Source organism: Colobus angolensis, unplaced genomic scaffold (assembly GCF_000951035.1).
Source record: "Colobus angolensis palliatus isolate OR3802 unplaced genomic scaffold, Cang.pa_1.0 Scaffold312, whole genome shotgun sequence".
NCBI classification, from domain to species: Eukaryota; Metazoa; Chordata; class Mammalia; order Primates; family Cercopithecidae; genus Colobus; species Colobus angolensis.
In genome coordinates, this window is record NW_012116400.1 from 355,325 (window position 1) to 379,020 (window position 23,696).

Genomic DNA, 23,696 nt, shown 5'->3' on the forward strand with positions numbered 1-23,696 from the left:
CTTTGGGAGGCCAAGGCAGGCGGATCACAAGGTCAGGAGATAAAGACCATCCTGGCTAACACGGTGAAACCCCGTCTCTACTAAAAATACAAAAATTAGCCAGGCGTGGTGGCAGGCATCTGTAATCCCAGCTACTCAGGAGGCTGACGCAGGAGAATCGCTTGAACCCAGGAGGTAGAGACTGCAGTGAGCCAAGATCGTGCCACTGCACTCCAGCTCCAGCCTGGGCAACAAAAGCGAAACTCCATCTAAAAAAAACCCACAATTAAATGCAAAAAAGAAAAAAAAACATAAGCTGTGTAATAACCTCCAATGTCAGTAATTTCCACTTATGGTGAGCAGAAAGGTAATGGCTACAACACTCTATTCTATAGTCTCTAACACATAGAAGTTATTCAATAAATGTATAATAAACTGCATCTTCCACTTTATCCAGGACAAGGAGATGGAAGGAAACTAGTAGCATTAATTACTGCATGTATATCTATTTCCCTGTACTCTATACTTCTTAGACACTTTTACTCAAATGTAATAAGAAGACTCTCAATTCTCCCACCTTTTTTGGCAACTTCAGTTAATTTTTGAGATTCCCACCTTCATTGACTAAGTGACAATAATTCACCCAAAGCTACTAACCAATCAGAGGCAAAATAACTAAAATTTTAAAACATTTGGCTGGAGGTGGTGGCCAGCACTGTCACCTCAGCACTTTGGGAGGCCGAGGTGGGCGGATCACCCTAGGTCAGGAGTTTGAGACCAGCCTGGCCAACATGGTGAAACCCCATCGCTATTAAAAATATAAAAATTGGCCGGGCGCGGTGGCTCACGCCTGTAATCCCAGCACTTTGGGAGGCCGAGGTGGGCGGATCACCCTAGGTCAGGAGTTCGAGACCAGCCTGGCCAACATGGCGAAACCCCGCCTCTACTAAAAATACAAAAATTAGCTGGGCGTGGTGGCATGCGCCTGTAATCCCAGCTCCAATGAGTCTTCCTAGAGAGCACATATTTCCACTTGAAGAATATAAGAAAACTGAGTACTTAAGGGACTAAACAAAGGCCAGACTACTAGCTTACAGTTCCCTATGGGTAATGAAAGATATCTTAAAACTGGTTAGCCACCCAAATTATTATTATTATTTTATTATTATTATACTTTAAGTTCTAGGGTACATGTGCACAACGTGCAGGTTTGTTACATATGTATACATGTGCCATGTTGGTGTGCTGCACCCATTAACTCGTCATTTACATTAGGTATATCTCCTAATGCTATCCCTCCCCCCTCCCCCCTCCCCACAACAGGCCCCAGTGTGTGATGTTCCCCTTCCTGTGTCCAAGTGATCTCATTGTTCAATTCCCACCTATGAAGCCACCCAAATTATTAAAAACAAAAACAGTTATTCAAGGAACGTAAAGAGCCATAACAGGACTTTTACCTTAGGAAAGGCCAATAAAGCCTACAAAGTATAATCAGTAACTTTTGAAAGATTTTGGAAATATTTTAGAAATTCTGAAATACATTTGAAATATCTGAAGTATGAAAAGATGACCATATACCTAACCAGAATATTTTGCAGCCAGAAAAAGGAATTCTGAGAAGGAATTAAATTTAAATTGTCCTTAAAACAGTTAATCTACAGACTGAAAATAACTTTTGTAAGTGTAAGCTTACTTCATTACAGTACAAACGTCTTACTGACAATACTTCTGAATGTAAAGACAAATTAAGACTGTTCCAATTAATACAACAGAATTAATAACTAAAGGCCATGTAACAAAACATAAAACTTACTCTCTCTAAAAATGAAACTCCATATACAGGTAAGACTTGATTGCTTATAGTAGAAAAAAAGTTACTATTAAAAAAATTCTAGCAAATGGTAAAAGCACTTATAGATCAGTATTGATTTTTGTGGTGATTTAATGACTTGCAATCTAGTGTTTGTTTTCACCAGAAAAAACATCTAGGATATGTACATTACCTCAGAAAACACATTTAGGTCTGTGATAAGTTCAGTATCAATGCTTTAAAGAGCAATGGAAAACTTACGGTCATTCACCTCAAATTTTAAAGCAGATTGAAGTTTTCATACTAGATGATCAACTGAGGCCCTGTACTTAGTCTCAATTAATAATTCATCACTATCATTAATAAGAGGAGTGTTAAAAATACAGACTTTCAAATCAGACTACCTAGTCTGAATCACCCTTCTTCTTCTTACTAGCTATGCAACACTGGACAAGTTATTTTACTACTCCATGCCTATTCTCTGATCTGTATTATGAAAATAATAATAGTACTTATCACATAAGGTTGTGAAGATCACATGAATTATATTCAATAGCACTCAGAATACTGACATTTGGTAAACATTCAATGTTAGCTACTACTATCATTATTCACTGAATTCTATTAGGTATGGAACATTATACCCCAGTACTACGGCAAGCTACAAACAAAGGTGCATTATTTATACCCTAAAGATAATAAATTAAGTAGAGAGAAAAAAATTATCTTACATGATATATTTTAACTATGAAAACTATATACACATTTGTGACAATTAGATTCATAAGTTTACATGTCTAGTGTTTTATTTTTCCACCATTTCCTTAGATCACAGAAGCCTAAGCAAATTCTCAAAGTATAAAAGGTAGCCACGTGAAATGGTGTGATTAGAGTGGAAACTTTTAATCTCAGTATTTCCTAAGCTCAGTATTCCATCTTCTGAGGACACTTTACAGTCACACAAAAACTCCAAAATAAATACCCTTCTCTTCTGTCAATATTATGACTATAGAAACAACTTGTATTTTTCTCCATTTTATTATTTAAGACAATGTAACTAAGAAAATTAGACCTATCTTTATATCCAGGTCATTATATCTACTTTAGATTTCTGTAGTGACATTCCAAATAATGATCCATTCATTATTAAATTTATTCTAGAGAGAATATATGAAAACACATTTCATACAAGTTCCTGTTATAGGATACTCACAAAAATACTATCATAAATTATTGCTATTACTACTCAAAAATGAGTCATTCATATCCATTATATTTTAGAGGTCTAAAGCTATCCTCATTAGGTCCTTAGGATATTTTGAATAGGAAAAAGCACAAGTTTGAAAGAAAACAATATTTTTTAGTGTAATTAAACAGTGTGCTCCAAGAAGCTTAAATATGCCTAGTAGTGCCACTCTTAAAACTACTTATTTCTACCCTGTAACTTTGATTTGAGTCACAGGAATGGTTAAGATGGATTCGCATCCATATTAGTAAAGAATACTTACTTCTGAAGTGACCTGGTAATAGGAATCATACTTTCCTTCAACTGTAATTTAGAGAAATCATCTTCTGAAACCTAATATTAAAAACACCAAATATTAAAAAATATTAAAAATATTATATAACTATAAAATTAAATGGTATTTACAATGTGATTAAAACATTAAAAAATATTTTCTACATTTCCAAAGAATTCTAATAATTTTCAAAAGAACATTAAATATTTTTATTTTCCATTTATTGTAAAAACACTCCAACTAACAGCCATTTTTCAACTGTCCTAAAGTATACTTCTACACATATGTCCATTAAAAATCAAGTCTTGGCTTAAAATTATGACTTTACTGAACAGGCTTGTATCTCAATGATGTTTAAAACGAGAGGGGAAAGAAGGATAGATTACATATTAACGTTATGATTATTAGAATGTAAGGACAGAAATTAAGAAATACAACTCAAATGAGCAGACTATGAAGGTTCTCAAAAGCTGATTCACTCATTTGTAATGAAAACTGAATTTCATATATCTACTGAATAACAATAAAACAATGACAATAAAAACAGCCATCATTTATTGAGTATTTACCATGTACCAAGCACTATACTAAGTACTTTATATATATCTTCTTAACATCCTCACTGCACAGAAAAGGAAACTGATCAATAAAATAAGCCCAGCACAGAAAGACAGACACTAAATAATAATCTCACTTCTAGGTAGAATCTGGGTGTGGGGACAGGGGAGTTGCAGAGATGTTTGTCAAAGGATACAACATGTCAGTTAGGTGAGAAGAATAAGGTCAAGAGATCTGTTCACAACATGGTGACTAAAATTATAAACAACATATCGTATACTTGAAAATTACTAATGGAGCAGATTTTACATGTTCTCCACAAAAAGTAGGTGAGGTAATTAGCTCCCCTAGCCATTCCATGATGTTTCAAAACATCATGTTGTACACCCAAAATATATATATAGTCAATTAAAAATCAATAATTTTTTAAATAGGAAACTGAAACTAAAGAGGTTAAATGATTTGCACAAATATTGCACTTGCTAGTAAGTGACAGAATTAGAATTCACTATCATATTTGGGAAAACAGAAACTCTATGTTCTTAAACACTATACTTTTGTGGGAAAAAATTCATCATGTAGAATGGCAGTCCAAAACAGAAACAGATTTTCAAATTCCCAGGAAATACACAAATTGAAAAAATAAAATGGCTTTAAAATAAAACTTGATATGAGTGTACTCATAACAGCCAATAAACACGAAGTAACAAAATTAAATTCCAAATGACAAAGGTGTGTGGAGGAATCTAATGTTGAAAAAGTTTTCTAGGCCTCCCCGAATATAACTACCAGAAGATGGGCCATATAGATTAATTTTGTAGAGTATTACAAAACAATTCTTAAAACCCTTTGATACTACAGTTGTAACATCATCATAACTAAATAAGATGTTGGATTTATAACCATAAGTTAAATAGAACAATCTGTTTAGAGATAAACACCTACAGAAATCAAACAGAATTAAATGTTGAGTACATTACTTCCCAACAAAAATGAATACTACTGCCACTTACAACATGTGTATGTGGCATGCTTACTAACATGAAACTATAAGTAGGTCTATTAAAAAATGTAGAAAAAAATCTTTACACAAATTCACAAATCTCAATTCATAACTCATGTTTGTGCTTACTTGTTTCATCTCTTCTTTTGGCTCTGTGGTCTTATTTTGATTAAAACGTTCTTGTACTGCTTGAAGGTTAAATAACATTTGTTTCAGGGCTTCAACAGGACCGTGATGTTTGCCTCCAGAAAGAGTACAGCTCTAAGGTTAAAACAGATGATAGTATAAGGTTAACCATCCAAACTCAGGGAAAGAAGAGTTTTATTTTGTATTAATTTCCCCTAATAGAAAACTAATGTAAAAATCCAAACAATATACATCAATATTTTAAAAAATCAAAATTGTAACTCACCACTTCCCTATTCCAAGGCCCCAGGTGAAGTTACTTAGAGACAATCATGATTAACAGTTTGGGATATCCTTTTTAGTCACTGCTCTTTTAAAACAAATAGTGCACGTTTATATTTATGACAAATTAATTTAGCACATTCAAAATCACAAATTTTAAATGAAATGAAAGGTCCTCAGAGGACAGGTAAACCAACATGTTCTTTTCAGCTGATCAAGGACCAAAATTTCAAATACAGTATTTCTGCACACTTTAAAACATGTTTTTATAACAGAATGCTAGCTTTTCACCTCTTCATGGGCCACACGTTCCTTCTACCTAAATAACACTCACAGCTCGATTACCACTGACCTTATTTGTGTTCAAAGAATGCAGCAGTATTTCAGATACATAAGATGGTCAAGATTCTTTTAAGATAATCAGTGAGGGATATTTTAAAATTTCTTTTTAAAAGTCTTATCAGTCTATTAGTTTACATCTTTCAAATGAGTTTCTGTGTCCTAATAGCCATCTACCAAGTAGCAAATAGGACTCTACAGATGTCTGTAATTTAATATATTTTAACATAGACTGTGCACCATAAGTACTACTTAAACTTCAATTCTATAGAAAGTTGTTGATTAGCATAAGATACTCAAGGTAAGCAGTATGGCTAAAAAGATTTTAAAGACACTTCCACAGTTATAGAACAGGATATAAGAAACAGGGAGTGAAAAGGTAAAATGCCATAGCCATTGTGGAAAACAGTACAGGAATTCCAAAAGAAATTAAACATAGAATTACTGAATGATCTTGCAATTTCCCTCCCAGGTATATATCCAAAAGAAGTGAAAGCAGGGACTTGGGTAGATATTTGTATACCCATCTTCACAGCAAAATTATTCACAATAGCCAAAAGATGGAGGCAACCCAAGAGTCTAAAGACGGGTAAATGAATAAACAAAATGTGGCACATACATACAATGGAAAATTGTTCAATCTAAAAAAGAATGGAAATTTTGACAAATGCTACAACATACATGATCCTTAAAGACATTATGCTAATCAAGATAACCCAGTCACAACAAGATATGTATATAATGATTATTCTTATACAAGGTTCCTACAGTAACAAGTCCATAGGGACAAAAGTAGAAAGCTACTTACCAGGGGCTGGGGAGAGGGGGAAATAGGGAGTTAGAGTTTAATGAGTACAAAGTTTCAGTTTGAGAAGATAAAGTTCTGGCGATGGACAATGGTGATAGCTACACAGTGTGAAGGTACTTAATGCCACAGAACTGTACACTTAAAAATGATTAAAATGGTATATTCTATGTTATGTATATTTTACCACAACACTATAAAAACATTAAAAAAAAAAAAAAACCAGGGTAAAAGGATCCAGTTAGGATATACTCCTACACCTTGGGAGACAGCATCTGAGGCATAATCTCCAAATGATCTGCATCTAGCCACTATCTTATTTTAGAACTTCAGCTGCCTATGCCAACCATAACAGTTACAAAAGGCTGCCTCTGGAATTTATGCCTGAGCTGAGTGATTTTCATGCAAAGTAGTGGTCACAGTATCAAAAGAAGACAGAAAACTAGAAAACATACGAACTGTTTGTGGCACTGTTAATGAATGTTTTAAAAATATTGTATGGATAATACAATTTGTTCTGAGACTTGTCATTGACACCTGCTAGTTAATGTCTCTGGGTACGTCTCTGTATATCTCTGACTCTTAGAACCATAGTGACATTTCATACATTCAAAAAACAAATTATTTAAACCAAACAGAACAAGAGGAGAACCCAATATACAGTCATCGCTGGATTTTTGGGAGACTGTTTCCAGGACTCTGTGTGAATATAAAAGTTCAAGGAAGGCCGGGTGTGGTGGCTCACGCCTGTAATCCCAGCAGTTTGGGAGGCCAAGGTGGGCGGATCACAAGGTCAGGAGATTGAGACCATCCTGGCTAACATGGTGAAACCCCATCTCTACTGCAAATACAAAAAAAATTAACCAAGTGTGGTGGTGGATGTCCATAGTCCCAGCTACTCAGGGGACTGAGGCAGGAGAATGGCCAGAACCCGGGAGGCAGAGTTTGCAGTGAGCCGAAATCGTGCCACTGCACTCCAGCCTGGGCAGCAGAGTGAGACTACATCTCAAAAAAAAAAAAAAAGTTCAAGGAACTTCAAGTCCCTGATTATAAAATGGCACAGTATTTGTATATAACTTACGCATATCTTCCTGTAAACTTTAAATCATCTCTAGATTACCTTTAATAAATAATATACAACGTCAACAGTACATAAATACTTGCACATTGTGTTTTAAATTATGTTTTACTCTTGTATTGTTATGTTTATTATTATTCTCCAAATTTTCAATTTGCAGTTGGTTGAATCTACGGATGTGGAACCCACACATACAGAGGACCAACCGTATACAAAGACAAATGAACCAACTAACAGTATTATAAATAAACAGCACAACCACACCAAAGGGAGTTGGGAGGAAAATAATTAACCTAAGTAACTCTGGAAAACAGTATTTTGATATGATGTTATAAGGCTAAAGATGAAAAGAGGAATATTTAGCTGGGCGTGGTGGCTCACGCATGTAATCCCAACACTTTGGGAGGTTGAGGCAGGTGGATCACTTGAGGTCAGGAGTTCAAGACCAGCCTGGCCAATATGGTGAAACCCTGCCTCTACTAAAAATATAAAAATTAGGCGGGTATGGTGGGTGCCTGTAATTCCAGCTACTCGGGAGGCTAAGGCAGGAGAACTGCTTGAACCTGGGAGCAAAGGCTGCAGTGAGCAGAGATTGTGCCACTGTGCTCCAGCCTGGGAGACACAGTGAGACTCTGTCTCAAAAAAAAGCAATAGACAAATAATGTAATCTAGTTAGTAAATTGATTAATTACAGGAATATGGGTTAGCAATTCTAAAACTACTCTGCATGTATAATAAGACTGAACAAACAAACTTACTGTAGATAATGAAAGGATTCTCATAGGAGGAGAAAGTTACAAATAGGGAATGGGAAAAGCTAAAACAAACCGTGGTATTAGACTGGAATCAGAGGTATCAATACGAACTCATGATTTTATACATATATGTGTTTGTATGTACACACACATATACACATATATGTACACAGATCAACAGATAAAGAAATGTACATATGTGAGTATGTGTGGGTTGGTAAACTTGTTTCCTAGGTCTTCCTGCTGACATAGTTTAGAATGAACAACACCCTAGTAGCACTCAGCACAACTAATGCCTAGATCCTAGTTTCTAAATGCCATTTTCCAATACAAAGAACCATGGCTCCTCAAAGAACTGCTCAAAAAAGAATGGAGACATGTAAAAAGGACACAGGAGCCAACATGAAGGAACTCCTAATGGCCTAACCTGAAACAATTTCAACAGCAGCATAACTAATTATGCTGTACTCTAAACCAAGAATAAAATAGTGAATCTGTATAATATAATTTACTAAACAAATATAAAGGAAGAGATAGTTTTTCATTATACAAGGTTTTCAGTTAATATAGAAACAAGATAGGATTCACAAATGGATACTAAAATTAGTAGACGGAAGTTTGAGAAGAAACAGGATATCTGCAAAGTCTCAAAGTTCTTTCTAAGATATTTAATAATTACAAGTAGAATCAGTATCTTTACTAAGGATAAAGATCACCTTAACCAAGTGTTCAGTTTTTACATATTATATCTTTATTACATATTACTATTATTGCATTAACTTATCAATATATTAATGATATAAATATATAAGGAGCCCTCTGAGATGATGCAGTGAGAACAGCATATCACTTCTTCAGCATTCTTGCCAAAAATGCATAACCTCATTCTAATCATGAGAAAACTTCAGACAAATCCAAATAGAAAATCTCTACAAAATAAGTGACTGATCCTAAAGACCTGCAGATGATCTGGCAAACTAAGAATTCAAAATAGCTATTCTAAGAAAACACAGCAAACATCAACAAAACACACAGAAAGTAATTCAGAAAGATGCACAGATACCAACAAACAAATACAAGAAACATGAAAAACCAAGAAAATATGACACCACCAAAGGAATATAATAACTCTAGTAACAGACTCCAATGAAAAGGAAATCAGCAGATTGGTGGGAAAAGAATTCAAAATCTTTAAAAAAAAAAAATCAATGATACACAAAAACATAGAGAGATAATTTGACCAAATCAGGAAAACGATTCACAATATGAGCAACAAAGTCAACAAACAGAAATCATAAAAAAGAACCAAACAGAAAATATGCAGTGAAGAATTCAATGAATGAAATTTTAAAATACAATAGACAGCTTAATAGACTTGATCAAATAGATAAAGAATCTCTGAACTTGAGGATAAGTCACTTGAAATTACCCCATCAGAGAAGGAAAAAGAGTAAAGAAAGCTTACAAGACTTGAAGGGTACTATAAAATGAACAAATGTCTTATCATGGGAATTCCACAAGGAGAATAGAAGTCAAAAGGCACAGAAAACCTATTTAATGAAATCATAGCTGAAAATTTCCCACATCTAGGAAGAGATATGGACATCCAAATCCAGTAAGCTCAATGGCCCCCAGTAGATTTAAGCTAAAAACAGCCTCCCAGAGGCACATTATGGTTACACCGCAAAGGCAATTCTAAAAACAGCAAGAGAAAACCATCAAGTCACATGTAAGGGAGTTCCCATTAAACTGACAGTGGATATCTCTGCAGAAACCTTAAAGGCCAGGATGATACATTAAAAGGGTTGAAAAAAATATTGCAAGCCAAGATACTATGTCCAGCCAAGCTTTCCTTCAGAAATGAAAGAGAAATAAACTCTTTCTTACGTAACCAAAACCAACAGAATTCACCACTACTAGACCTGCCTTACAAGAAATGCTCAGGGGAATCCTACATCTGGAAGCAAAAAGATAATCACCATCATGAAAACACATGGAAATATAAAACTTAATAGCAGAGAGAAAAGAATAAAACACTACTACAGAAAACTACCAAATCGTAATGATAATATGAGGGGAAAAAAGGAAGAAAGAACATATAAAATGACCAGAGTACAGTAAACAAAATGACAGGAATACGTCCTCACTTATCAATATTAACCTTGAATGTGAACAAATTGAATTCCCCAGTTAAAATTTGAAATGGACTTCCTGAATAAAAATAACATTGTTCAACTATATGTTGCCTACAAGAAACTCCATTCACCTTTAAAGATACACATAGACTTAAAGTGAAAGAATGGAGAAAGATATTCCACACAAGTGGTAACCAAAAGCAAGTAGGAGTAGCTTTACTTATATAAGACAAATCGGACTAAGTCAACAATTGTAGAAAGAGACAAAGAAGGTAATTATTATGGTTTAAGATTTCCCATTACAACTTACCTTTAAGAAATAATCACTTGTGGAATATAAATTAGTATTATCCATTACTGCAGCATTATTCACAATAGTCAAGATATAGACTCAACTTAAGTATCCATCAACAGATAGAAGGGTAAAGAAAATGCGACATATATATACAACAGAATATTGTTCAGCCAGGCCAGGCGCAGCGGCTCAAGCCTGTAAACCCGGCACTTTGGGAGGCCAAGGCAGGCGGATCACAAGGTCAGGAGATAAAGACCATCCTGGCTAACACGGTGAAACCCCGTCTCTACTAAAAATACAAAAAATAAATAAATAAATAAATCAGCCAGGTGTGGTAGTGGGCGCCTGTAGTCCCAGCTACTCAGGAGGCTGAGGCAGGAGAAAGGCATTAACCCGGGAGGCGGAGCTTGCAGTGAGCCCAGATCGCGCCACTCTTCTCCACCCTGGGTGACAGAGCAAGACTCTGTCAAAAAAAAAAAAAAAAAAAAAAAAAAAATATATATATATATATATATATATATATATATAGTTCAGTCTTCAAAAAGAAAGCAATCCTGTCATTCGTGACAAAATGTATCACTCTGGAGGACAAGCTAGGAGCAGAAAGATAAATATCATAGTTCCCATTTATACGGGAAAGCTTACTAGCGGATCTCATAGAAGTAAAGAGTAGAATAGTGGTTACTGGAGACTGGGAAAGGAATAGAGAGAGATTGCTTAAAGGATAAAAAAAATTATAGCTAGATAGAAAAAATAAGTCCCAGTGCTCTAAAGCAGTATCAGCTAACTATAACTAACAATAAATTATTACATATTTCCAAATGCCTTAAAGAGAGGATTTTTAAATGTTCCCAACACAAAGAAATGATAAATATTTGAGATGATGGTATGCAAATTACCCTGATTTGATCACTATATATTCATGGTGTATCACATCACCATGTATCCCAGATATGTATGATTATTGTGTTAATTTAAAAATTTTAAATATTATAAAAAATAATATAATCAATAATTCTGGAAGGAATTATGTGTATTTGAGAGGAGATTTGAGTCTTTTTTACTTTAAATTATCTAAGTAACTTAAAAATTAGTATCTACATATTATTCATAAATTTTTTAATAAGTTTTAAAACTTTTAATTTCACCTACCTGATTATCATTATTTAGAAAGTCTTCAAGAACCCCTGTAGCACTCTTTGCCCTTGAAGTTTGTTGAGGACTATCATCAGAGTTAACAGGAATAGGAGATTTGCTAAACAGGATTTAAAGGATGCAAGATAGTAATTACATTCCCAATTTCTAAAAAGTAAACAGTACATAATTTAAGAATTCTCATTTAAATACAAGTAATCACCAAGAAATAATCATCATGGATATGATCCATATTAATGTTGTATGTTAATTCCCTTATCTTCTCCCTAAACTGATACCAGAATCCAACCCCTTCTTATCTCCCTGCTTCTCTTTTCAAGTTTTAAGAAAACACTATGAAGAAACTGAAGATATTAGCATTCAGCTAAACAAGGCCTGAACTACAGACTATGCTCCACAAGTTCACCTTGTTTGAAATAAACAGTATATTTTTCCAATTAAACATTGTTACCAGATAATAATCAACAACCCCATGAACTATTAAAAGTTTTTACTAGAATGGCAGTTAAATGTTCTCCTACTTGAAGGCAACAGAACAGACTTCCCCTTTATAACTGGTATTAACATAAAGGACAGATTATTCTGGAAAAAGAATTCTGAAATTAACATTCCTGCATGCAATCTCAATCCCACTCACTGTATGAACTTAGGTAATTTATCTGAATTTCAGTTTCAACATTTGTAGTCCCATCTATCTCACAGATATATTGCATAAACTGAATTAATTTTCTATGTACCTAGTACCTTTAATAAATACCCATTTTTTTCCTGATATTCACGGGGTAGTAGAGGAAAGGGTATCCCCAGCAAAAATAAGAATGTTCCAAGAATCCAATTCTATTAATCACAAAAATGAATTCAACTTATTTCTATCTTATTTTTACATCACTATAAGGTATGTTTGTAACTCAAGAACTCAGATATCTAAGAATCTTTTTTTAACATTTACACAATGCTGATGTTTTTCTTAATAAGCATGCTTCTTTATTGACATGTTTGATTTCTAATTCACAAGCTCTTTCATCCTATCAGGTAGTTCTTTCCCCGATTCTTTACTAACACTTTGTAGATCTGCCCATCTGTTATTAAAAAACATTTACCACATTGTTGAAGATGGGTGAAGAGTACATAGAGGTTCATTATGCTATTCTACTTTCATAATTTATTTGAGCTTTTCCATAATAGCTGTTTTAAAAAAGCAATGATCTGATTGTGGTTTTGCTCTACCACTTAAAATACTACCTGGAGTACTCCTATTCCATTTTGTTTTTGATGACAGGTTGATAATAATTTGTCAATCTCAAATTGAGATCTATTCCTTCTCAGCAATTCATCACTAGTTTTATCTACAAACATTCCCATCACAATATAAATTCAGTCTTCCAAATTGAATTGTTACATGCAAGGTACTCAGCCAAACTATTGATAGTATTAACTATACAAGTTAGAAGTTACATTATCAAATTATAAAATACATTAAGTACATTCAAAAATTTTAAGCACCTCTGATACTACTTGCTTGCCCATTTTGGTTCCAATTAAAATCAAAGTATTGCAGCTATGATACTTTATTAATACACAGAACAAGTGACAAAATAAGCAACTAGGAAACAAGAAGGATAAGAGAAGTTAAGCATTACATGAACTCATTATCAACCCAAGTTTAAATATATATATATATCTCAACATATATATGAAATATGATATATATGAAATATATAAGGAGAAATGAAGCTAAAAGGAGAAAATAAAATATTCTAGATAACCATCATCACTACTAAAATTTATAAGAGAGCTCATCCTAGGTCAGAAACTTTATAGTCATTTTCTAGTCAAATTAATCCTCACAATAACCCTGAAGCAGACATTATTTCTCCATCTTTAGAGTTTAGAGAAGTCAAGTAAATTGTACAAGGCCATACAGCAAGAAAATGGCAATAGGTAGGCTTCTAAATTGGAATTATAGTCAATGTCTACATTCTGAAAACAGACAATCAACTGAGAATAAAAAAAAGAATCCAGGAACTAACAGACTCTGTCTATAACAGAATGAAAGTTTAGACAACTAAAGATTAATAAATTATCAAAGCCTAAGGCATGATATGGGGTTAGCAATAAGGCATTTCTGCTTATTCTGATAATAAAAAATGTACCATCATTTAAGGAAAACAACAACTAAAAGGGAAAGTAAAATGTAAACGATAAGAAATCTGTAACTCTAGGCCGGGCACAGTGGCTCAAGCCTGTAATCCCAGCACTTCGGGAGGGCGAGGCAGGCGGATCACGAGGTCAGGAGTTTGAGACCAGCCTGGCCAACATGGTGAAACCCTGTCTCTACTAAAAACACAAAAATTAGCTGGGCATGGTGGTGCAGGCCTATAATCCCAGCTACTGGGGACGCTGAGGCAGGAGGGCAGGAGAATGGCTTGAACCCAGGAAGCGGAGGTTGCACTGAGCCGAGATGGTGCCACTGCATTCCAGCCTGGGTGACAGAGCAAGACTCCATCTCAAAAAAAAAAAGAAATTTATAACTCCATTATATGGAGAGAATATAGAGGAACAGAGGAAAAGCTTTAAGTCAGAAGAAAATAATAAGAATTTCATAACCCTACTCTGCAAAATAATTGTTTCTAGTTCTAATCCCTCATATTAAGATGCTTATCAATATTTTATAATGAAACAAAATGAACACATAACAAAGATAGATGTTATATAAGGTACTAAGGTTATGAAACATTATACCATCTTGTGGCAATAAAAGGAAAATGAAATTTAAAGCAAGTAACACAAAGCTTTGTTCTATGGAATTACAGTATTATTAATCACCATTTAAATATAAATCAGATATTCACATGACATTTTTCATTTGGAAAACTAAACAGTTTTTCCATTGTCACTTACTTACAAAGTAACAGGAATATTTTCCCATGATCTTTCTGCTTCAAGTTTATCTAATGAGCAAGGACTGTCATCCTTTTTCATGGACTTTGGTAATTCTTCAGTACACTGTTCTAGATTTCTCTTGGCCTTCAAGATAAGCAATTCAATTTTTTCACCTAATTGTAAAAGACGGCTATTAATCCTTAAAGAAAAAAATTAATGTAAAGCATAGCAAGATCTCACAAAGTCAACAAGAGTTCTGATCATTTGGAATGTACATTCATCTATAACAGCAAATTATGTTACAATGTGACATCTCAAGCAAAGAAAAAAATGGGAGAAAAGACATTTTCTAGGTACAAAATGCTGCATGTGAAGATTATAAGCATTTTAAAAAGATGTATTACATGAAAACAAAACATAAAAGCTCCCAGGATGTATCACATCAACTTTACAGCATTTCTTTTGGTTTAAAAAAAAAGAAAAAGAACTATAAGCTATAAACAAAGTATTACCACTGAATGGCTTTGTGGATTGTCCTGGGAGAAGTGGACTCTCACATTGACATTGACTATGTTCAAAATCACATTTGTATTCATTAACTAATTCTTTATCATCACTCAAGGAATTTGAAAGGTTTGAGGGTTCAAAAGCATATTCAGAACAATCTAATTTATTCATAAGCTGAGAAGTTCCTTGTGCCTGATGACTGTGTCTATGGGAACATTGATCATCTTTAAATATTTGACAAACCCTTTGACTATTTGCATCAGGTAGCAAGTCTTGATTGTGGAGCCAGACTGGGTATTTGAAATCAGGTATACTAGTTATCCCTGAAACATTAAGGTCAGATTTCTGGCTAGTGAGCCATCTTGGATAATTCTTTTCAAGACTGTGTTCTGAACTGTCCTTGAAAGACGATTTCTTGGGAAAAGACAAAGATGATTCAGAAATGCAATTATTAGTCCTATTCATAAGTTTTGGGTTTTTTAGCCTACCACATTGCTTTCCATTTATATTTGTGCATACAACAGGAGTAACAAAGTTATCCTGGCCCACGGGAGTGGAGGGTCCTTGAAAATTTGGATTCTTCTCAACGTCCAATGAACCCAGTCTTCCATGGCATTTCTTGTTTTTCTTGTTTGTTCGGTGACTCGGTCCAACATAAGTACAAGAAAATGATCCATCTGCCGGGAGTCTTAATAGATCATCAGTTGTTAGGCTCATGGAGTCTATGTCATTAATAGTCTGTCTTCTACAGGATATGAAGTTTGAGTGCTTTTTGTGATCAAGGTGTTCAAAAGCTGAAAAACAAAGAACAGTTCTGTTTATTACATACAAATATTTTATAATATCCAACAGTAAATGAGAATTAAGCATTTAAGAGTCATTTTGCTGCTTTCCCCTTATCCTCACTAAAGCTTCGATTAAAAGTATAAAAAGGTATAGGTTGATAAAATACGATGTGCTTTTTTTCTCACATGATTCTTCATTCTGTGTTAATTTCTGCATGTTTCTCTCCAACCTCCTGAATTTTCCTGTGTTCTCAAATTTACTGTTTCTTCAACATTTTTCATCTAGACATATTTGATACACTAATACAATCACAGTAACATTGGTCACTCAATATTGGCTGCAGCTTAGAAAAAAATACGCTATTAAACTAGGTGGAAAAATAACTTGTTTTCTCACCTACAAACCCTGCAATGGCATGGATTACACATAGAGAACAGCTCTTCTCATTCTTTTCTTCTGGAATATATTGACCACATACCCCTAAGAACTGAACACAAACTTTTTCTATTCTAGGGTCATTCTGTAAGTGTTCAGTAAAGTAGTAATTGACTTATCAACAACTGCATTTTCCAAACTTGTCTTCAAGGAAGCTTTATTATGGACAAACTCTTAACATCTTGTGAATATTACTGTTACATAGAGAATTATATAATCATTTTACAAAAATACCCAGATCTCAATAAGTTATTTTTACTCAAAAATAACAAAAATAATGTCAAACTTTACAATACTACAGTACATCTCTCAAATGCTTCAAAACATATGAACATAAAGAAAACATAAAAAATAAAAGCATACCATTGTTTGGTTTGTAAATATAGTTGCAGAACTGTGACATATTAGTAAAATCCTCATCAATGTTAATTTTTCCAGTGCTGGCACCAGGATACATTTGGTTTAGATCAAAATCATCAATATAAGCCTGTAGAGCTTGAGAAGCAGATCTGTACAGCTTATCTTTATAGTGATAAGAGCCATCAGAATTAAAGGAATTACTACCACTCAGACTGCAGCTTGCCAGCAGCGAAGATACTGAAGATTCCCGAGAACAAAGTCTATGTTTTGTCTTTGATTTTGCCATGGCTTCTTCAAAGTGGATTATTTCTATTCATTTCCCTTAAAAACAACTGTAATACAAAAACAAAATGTTAAGGTGCCAATTAAAATAGTGACCATATACAAACAAAATTACTAAATATATAAACCTTTCATAATTTTCTTTAAAGAATAAAATCCATTATCTATAACAGACACTTCTTGTTTGGAATTGTAGATTTTTTGTTATCTTTATTATTGTGAATTGCTTAATCGATGATTTAGAAAACATTCTGTGAGTACCTACTACGTGTCTGGAAGTATGTATACAAAAATTATCTGAGAATATACATGGAAAAGACCAAGGAAAGAGTACTCACTCCTTAAAAAGTCCTAAAAACTACTTACGAATAGTCTTTTCTCTTATGGTGATATATTCTATGACATCACAATACCTAAAATTCCCCTATACACAATATTTTTCAAATCATAAGCCTACCACCATGTGCTGCAGATAATAGTGCTCAATAATTTTTTTAAAGCCATCAAATGAAGTATTCAAAAGAAGGAGGAACAATGGAGAATATTCACTTTCAATGTTATAAATGCTAGTACATTTACAACATTTAACTGTAAATAAACTGCAGGTCTTATTCTGGAATGAGCTAGCAATATGCACGTTTCCTAAAATAGTTAATAACCATTTCCTGACCTTCGTTTTTTGCTACCACCCTCCCTATTTTCAATTCTTATGTTAAATGGATTCAGCTCACCTCTTTTAAAGGAAGCTTAAATAATGTGAAAATCAACCCAACGTGTTCTTCTTACTGTTTTTCCATTATTAAAATTGAGAGAATCCCTGTCCACCTCAGTACAGTAATAGGATGTATATTTGAAAACCTAAGAAATAACAGAACGAACCGGCACTAATTCAGTCCATGATGACATTCTTTTTAAAATTAAATCAATTAATTTGCTATACTAAAAAAGTATTGTTGAGGACTTAACATATGCTATGATGTTATAATGTTTAATTTTTGGCTATAATTTTAGAAATATTTAAGTTATAACAACTTGTAATCTTAGTAACTATTAAATTTGGCTTTAAAATATCGAAAGTTTTCTAATTAAATAAGAGACAAAGTAAAACATCATCCTACCACAGCGTTAGAGCATACAATGGCCATTACAAGAGATCTGACCGTGGTCAGTGGAAATGGCAGAATATAAGGTAACAGTTGTTTCGTCTCATTGATTCCTCTGAATGCTGTAATATTGGTATTATCTCTGACGAATGGCTAAACTAAGCCAGCTTCACCTTTTTCGTATCCCTTTTATTTAAAGAAGTTTAAATTCACTCAAATAAATTTGTTTGGATAAGCCTGACCAAACGTTTCCCTCTTTGAATGCCGAACAGGCTACTGATTTTATTTTACAAAACCGTAAAAGAGAAAGCTGTTGTACTGGTATCCGTAAGTGGATGATAACATTTACTAGTTATTTCAACACACAGGACAGACAAAAAGAAAATGCACAATTTAAGTTTTATTATGAAAAGTTTTCCAACTTTTCCCCAAAAGAGTATGCAAAAGTAGAATCATTCAATAAACCCCTATGCACTCATTATCCTGTTTCCAACAATCACTGAACAGACCTCAATTGCGGCTGAAAGTGGGTATGGACCCACCCACTTCTTCCCACTTCAGCCACAGGATTATTTTGAACCCCATATATCTCATGCAAATCCCATATATCTTACCATTTCCTCTGTACAGGCTTCAGTTCGAATCTCCAAAAGAAAATCCATTACGCGGAAAAACAGAATTTTAAACTTATTGACAAGAAATTTCAACTACCTTTGATTCAAAAACAGAACGTTCAGTGTCAAATAGCCAATGGGAATATCGCACAGGAAATTAAGAACAACTCTTGGAAATAGCTCTGTGACTCCTAAGTTAGGAAACGGAACGTTTGTTTACTCAGCAGCAGAAAGCCAGGAACCCACGACCGGCCAGCGAAGGTCGCCCGCCCCCCGCGCTGCGCATCTTTCCCCTACCGGGCGCTCTGAATTCCAACTTTTCCAGCCCCAATCAGGCGACACCCTCCCTTTGATGTTCCACCGCCCGTCAGTCACAGACATAGACAAGGTCTTCAAAGAGGTGCTTTTCACTCCGAAACCATTTATTCAGCAACCAGGGCAAGCGCCGCAATGGAGAAGTGTTCGGAAGCGACAGACCCAGAGTGCAAGCCCTTTTCCGTCGCCGCCTCAGGTCCCCAAACGCCTGTGTCAGGCCCCTCCGCCGCGTACCGCGACCCTGCCTCGTCCAAGGGGCACTCCCCCTACAGTGTTCCTCCTTCCACAGAGACTCTACAAGCGCCCTCCCTCAGGAGACGTCTCCTCCTCTTTCCTCGCCACTCTCCTTTCGCCTTTTCTCGGCTGTCACAGGATGGGACAACCCTCGAAAAGACACCGTCCTTCCCAGCCTAACTCACCCCTAAGGCCCCAAAATAAAAATAAAACAAAACCAAAAAAACCGCACACTTCCACAGCTCTCCGCCGAAAGCTCAGGCCTGTTACCCAACGCGAGACACCGCAAAGCATCCCGAACCCGGACACCGCCTCGCCTCAGGCTCTGCTTACGCGCAGCTTCCTCAGTAGTCACAGCAGAGCTCAACGCCCGCGCTCGCTTTCAAACCGCCCCAACATGGCGCCGGCCTGCGGTGCGCACGCGCGGCAGTGGGGCGCCGGGCGCTAGGGCAGGCGAGGAAGCCGCCGGAGCCGAGAAAAGGATGCTGTGGGGCGTTAGGTCGCGACCCCTGCTGGGAGGTGCTGTTTCTCCCTCCTTTCTGGGGCTGGGAGGGGCGGATGTGGGCTGCATCTAAGTCCCTGCCCCCCACGCCCTCCCAACCTCCGTCACAGCTAGTCTCGGCCAGTTTGCGCGGGGACTAGCTGATCTCCCTTCGGCCGGCCCCGGGGTCTGCGGAAGGGGACTGGATGGGGAGGGAGACTTAAGGGCGCTGGCGGCCGTCGTTCCGGTTGCTGAGAGTCGGCCCCACAGCTCCAGTTTTTCCAAGTGAGCTCAGCCTCCCCGCTTTCAGAGCATACCCCTCCAAAAATAAGACATCATCTCAGCTAGTAGGCAGCGCCCCTCACTCTTTCACTCCCTCTTCAATGCCTTTCCTATCGCACCCCGGAGCCTCTCACACACAAAGCAGATGGGACATGGGAGAGACGAGTTTAGCCAGGGATGGGATTTAACAAACTCCTTGGGAACCAGTCAGGCAGCCCAGACAAAGGGACATTATACAAACAGATGTAAAGACCCACTAACATGTGTAAAACTGATTGCAAATCTGGAAAGAATCCAGTTTCAACCAATTGGTGTATACAAAAACGAGGCCATCCCAGTCTTGGTTTATGTTTATTTTCCACTGACCTTATGAGTGAAGATATCCTTGACCATGACTCCATCTGAATATGTTCCAGCTCATCCGATGTTCTATCACCAGGTAATACAACTGTAGTCTTACTGTTGGTGCTTTCTTCTTTTTATTCTTTGTGGCTTACTAAATTTTACCTTCCCTTTTCTCTTAACAAATGAAAAAGCCCGGAAGCTCTAACGTTCAGTTTGGTAGTTAAACATAAGTCTATTGTGGCAGTAATAGTTGGTGATTTGAAAATAAGACATACCCTGCTAGCGGTATGTCCCAATAATCTTCAAAGTGTCTGGATCAGTTAATATCAAGTAGGTTTCTAATAGGAAATCAAGAACGGTATTTTATGCTAAGACAAGCCCTGTTCAGAGATTAAACAAGGATTGTTAATGACATGAGCTTAAAAGGTTAGATTTTTGTATCCACATTCCACCTAAATGTCTTTTTAAACTGAGTTTCTTTAAAACGGTTTCTTGGCCGGGCGCAGTGGCTCAGGCCTGTAATCCCAGCACTTTGGGAGGCCGAGGCGGGTGGATCACGAGGTCAGGAGATCGAGACCATCCTGGCTAACACTGTGAAACCCCGTCTCTACTAAAAAAATAGAAAATATTAGCCGGGCGTGGTGGCGAGCACCTATAGTCCCAGCTGCTGGGGAGGCTGAGGCAGGAGAATGGTGTGAAACTGGGAGACGGGGCTTGCAGTGAGCCGAGATGGTGCCACTGCACTCCAGCCTGGGCCACAGAGCGAGACTTCGTCTCAAAAAAAAAAAAGTTTCTTAAAGATTCTTTTTATCTTTTAAAGTTTTTTGTACTAACTTTTTCTTTCATCTTGGGGCATATATATAGCAAATGTTTCCTAGTGAAGACAAAGTATAGACAAAGGACATTGAGAAGATATAAAGGAAATTATCAAATATATTACCTAATTCATGGATCTAAATAATTCTACTTCTGCCTTGTTTCCTCACAGGTTAAGAAATATGGAGATTTCCACAAGGATTTGGAGAGGAGCCCCAGTGGTTACTAAAATTCTGCATTAAATCTGTCAGGAAAGGTAAAGAAACCAGGACTCTGCTAGGAAAGAGGAGGTTATAATAATGGTTTACTAAAACTTTTCAAATATAGAGGCTATCACCTGTTGTGCCTTGCTGGAGAATTAAATAAGAGAAAATAGATTTATGTCCAACCTGAAGAGTTTTAGGTGAGAGCTAAGGAAGAAAAGTTCTAATAATTAAACTTTAAGAAGATTTATTTAAGTGCTTAAGGAGGCAGATCTTTGGAGAGTTTTTTAAATGATAGATTTACATGTGTCCATTTTTTAAAGAGAAACTAACCATTTTGATAACCTAGTATAGGGCTCCACACTGTTTCAAGCATTTTTACATATATTAATTCTCGTAATGATTCAGTGAGATAGATATTATTATCCCCATTCTATAGATGTGGAAATTGAAGTTCAAAGATTAAGCAATTTACCCAAAATAATATAGCTGGTGCTAAGTGACAAAGTCAGGATTTGAATCCAGTTCTGCTTTCCACTTACCGGCCAGCTTCCCCTAACTGAAAGCTGGATGATGAACCAAACGACCAGTGAGACTGCAGCTTCCTGAACTCATTCACAGCAGAAATAGTATCTAGTATCTTACTCAACTGTTGTTGCTACACCTACCACAGTGCCTGTCTCAGTCCTTTTGGGTTGCCATAAGAAAGTACCAAAGACTGAATGACTTGTAAACAATAAATTTAATTCTCAGCTTTCTGGATCCTGGAAGTCTGAAATCTGGGTGCCAGAGTGGTTAGGTTCTAGTGAGGGCCCTCTTCTGGTTGCAGACTGCTACCACTTCTGGCAGTGTCCTCACATGGCAGAAGGGGCCAGTGAGCTCCCTGGAGTTTCTTTTGTGAGGGCACTAATCCCATTCATAAGGGCTTTGCCCTCATGACCTAATCATCTCCTAATATCACCCTGAGAGTTAGGATTTCAGCATATGAATTTTAGGGAGACATAAACATTCAGTCCATTGTAGTTTCTAACTTCAAGTAGGGTTTAGTACATTTAAATTCAGTTGATTTAAACTTGATCCTATCTGAGGAGGTGACATTTAAGCAAAGATACCTATGAAACAGTTATATGAACACATTGCAGAAGAAAGTGACAAGCAGAAGGAACAGCAAGTACAAAGAACCTGAAGTTGGAAATTGCTTGATTGTATTTGAGGAACAGCCAGGAGATCAAATGATTGGAGCTAAGTGGACAAGAAGAAGCCTGGTAGGAGGTATATTTGAAGAGGAAGCCAGGGGCAAAATCATGTAGTGCCACTGCTACTCACTTTAAAAAGATTAATCCTCAAGAACACATAACCAACACCTCATGATGCTTCAGAAGAGAAAGGACGCATGATTAAACTGTTAGAAATTAAAATTACTTATTGATTGACTATAGTATGCCAGGCACTGGATAGAACCTTAAGCATATCATCTTATTTAATCCTCACACTAATTCTACAAGACAGATATTATCCTAATTTTATACCTTGAGAAAAATGGAAAAACAGAAATACTAAGTAATATGCTTCACAGAATTATTAGGTGGCAGAGACAAGATATGACCCAGGTCTCTGTTTCCAAAGTCTAGATTTTCCTACTACACCACAATTTCTTGTTTGAAAGACTATAAGCAGAGAGGGGTTCATGCATACATGCATTTATCAAGTAATTGTGTTCATTTCTATGTGATAGGCACTATAGAAATAATATTAAAATGTAAGATAGCACTTCTTAAGCTTTTATATGATTATATTCTTACCAGTTGTTTGTTTTTAAAACTTTGCAGACAGATGGACTACAAGGCAATTGCCCAAAAAACTGTCCAAGAAGTTTTAGGTTATACTCAAGATACATCAGGCTGGAAAGTGGTTAAAATTTCAGTAAGAAAATAAGTTAAAATATGTTTCAAGAATTTGTTTTTAAGTAAGAAACAATTCACTGTAAAGACTTTTTTAAAAAAAGTATTTTCTGTGCCAGGTGCAGTGGTATGCACCTATAGTACCAACTACTCAGGAGGCTGAGACAGGAGGACTGCTTGAGCACAGGAGTTTGAGGCTGTCATGCACTATGATTGTGCCTGTGAATAGCCACTACACTACAGACTGGGCAACATAGTGAGACCCTGCCTCTGAAATATATATATATATCTCAACATATATATGAAATA

At 35.9% G+C, this 23,696-nt stretch overlaps 2 protein-coding genes across 4 annotated transcripts in view; one reads left to right on the forward strand and one right to left on the reverse strand.

The window, feature by feature from the left end:
• The window catches only part of LOC105518127 (chromosome unknown open reading frame, human C18orf54), a 24,646-nt gene extending 4,896 nt beyond the window's left edge, over positions 1-19,750 (reverse strand). The window contains exons 1-8 of one of the 3 annotated variants that reach the window (XM_011950988.1): positions 19,693-19,750; positions 18,811-18,840; positions 16,815-17,143; positions 15,236-16,024; positions 14,746-14,896; positions 11,838-11,940; positions 5,000-5,131; positions 3,298-3,368 (exon numbers count right to left, since the gene is read on the reverse strand). In XM_011950988.1, the coding sequence (XP_011806378.1) occupies positions 3,298-3,368; positions 5,000-5,131; positions 11,838-11,940; positions 14,746-14,896; positions 15,236-16,024; positions 16,815-17,097 (1,529 nt within the window). In that variant the 5' untranslated portion in view covers positions 17,098-17,143; positions 18,811-18,840; positions 19,693-19,750. Of the gene's footprint in view, positions 1-3,297; positions 3,369-4,999; positions 5,132-11,837; positions 11,941-14,745; positions 14,897-15,235; positions 16,025-16,814; positions 17,144-18,810; positions 19,094-19,591 lie in introns of those variants that run through there. The other 2 variants (XM_011950987.1, XM_011950989.1) reach the window with 2 other exon arrangements.
• A 3,569-nt stretch (positions 19,751-23,319) lies between these two features.
• Positions 23,320-23,696, forward strand: part of STARD6 (StAR-related lipid transfer (START) domain containing 6) — a 31,633-nt gene continuing 31,256 nt past the window's right edge. The window contains exon 1 of the mRNA XM_011950996.1: positions 23,320-23,409. Coding sequence (XP_011806386.1) covers positions 23,320-23,409 — 90 coding nt within the window. The remainder of the gene's footprint in view (positions 23,410-23,696) is intronic.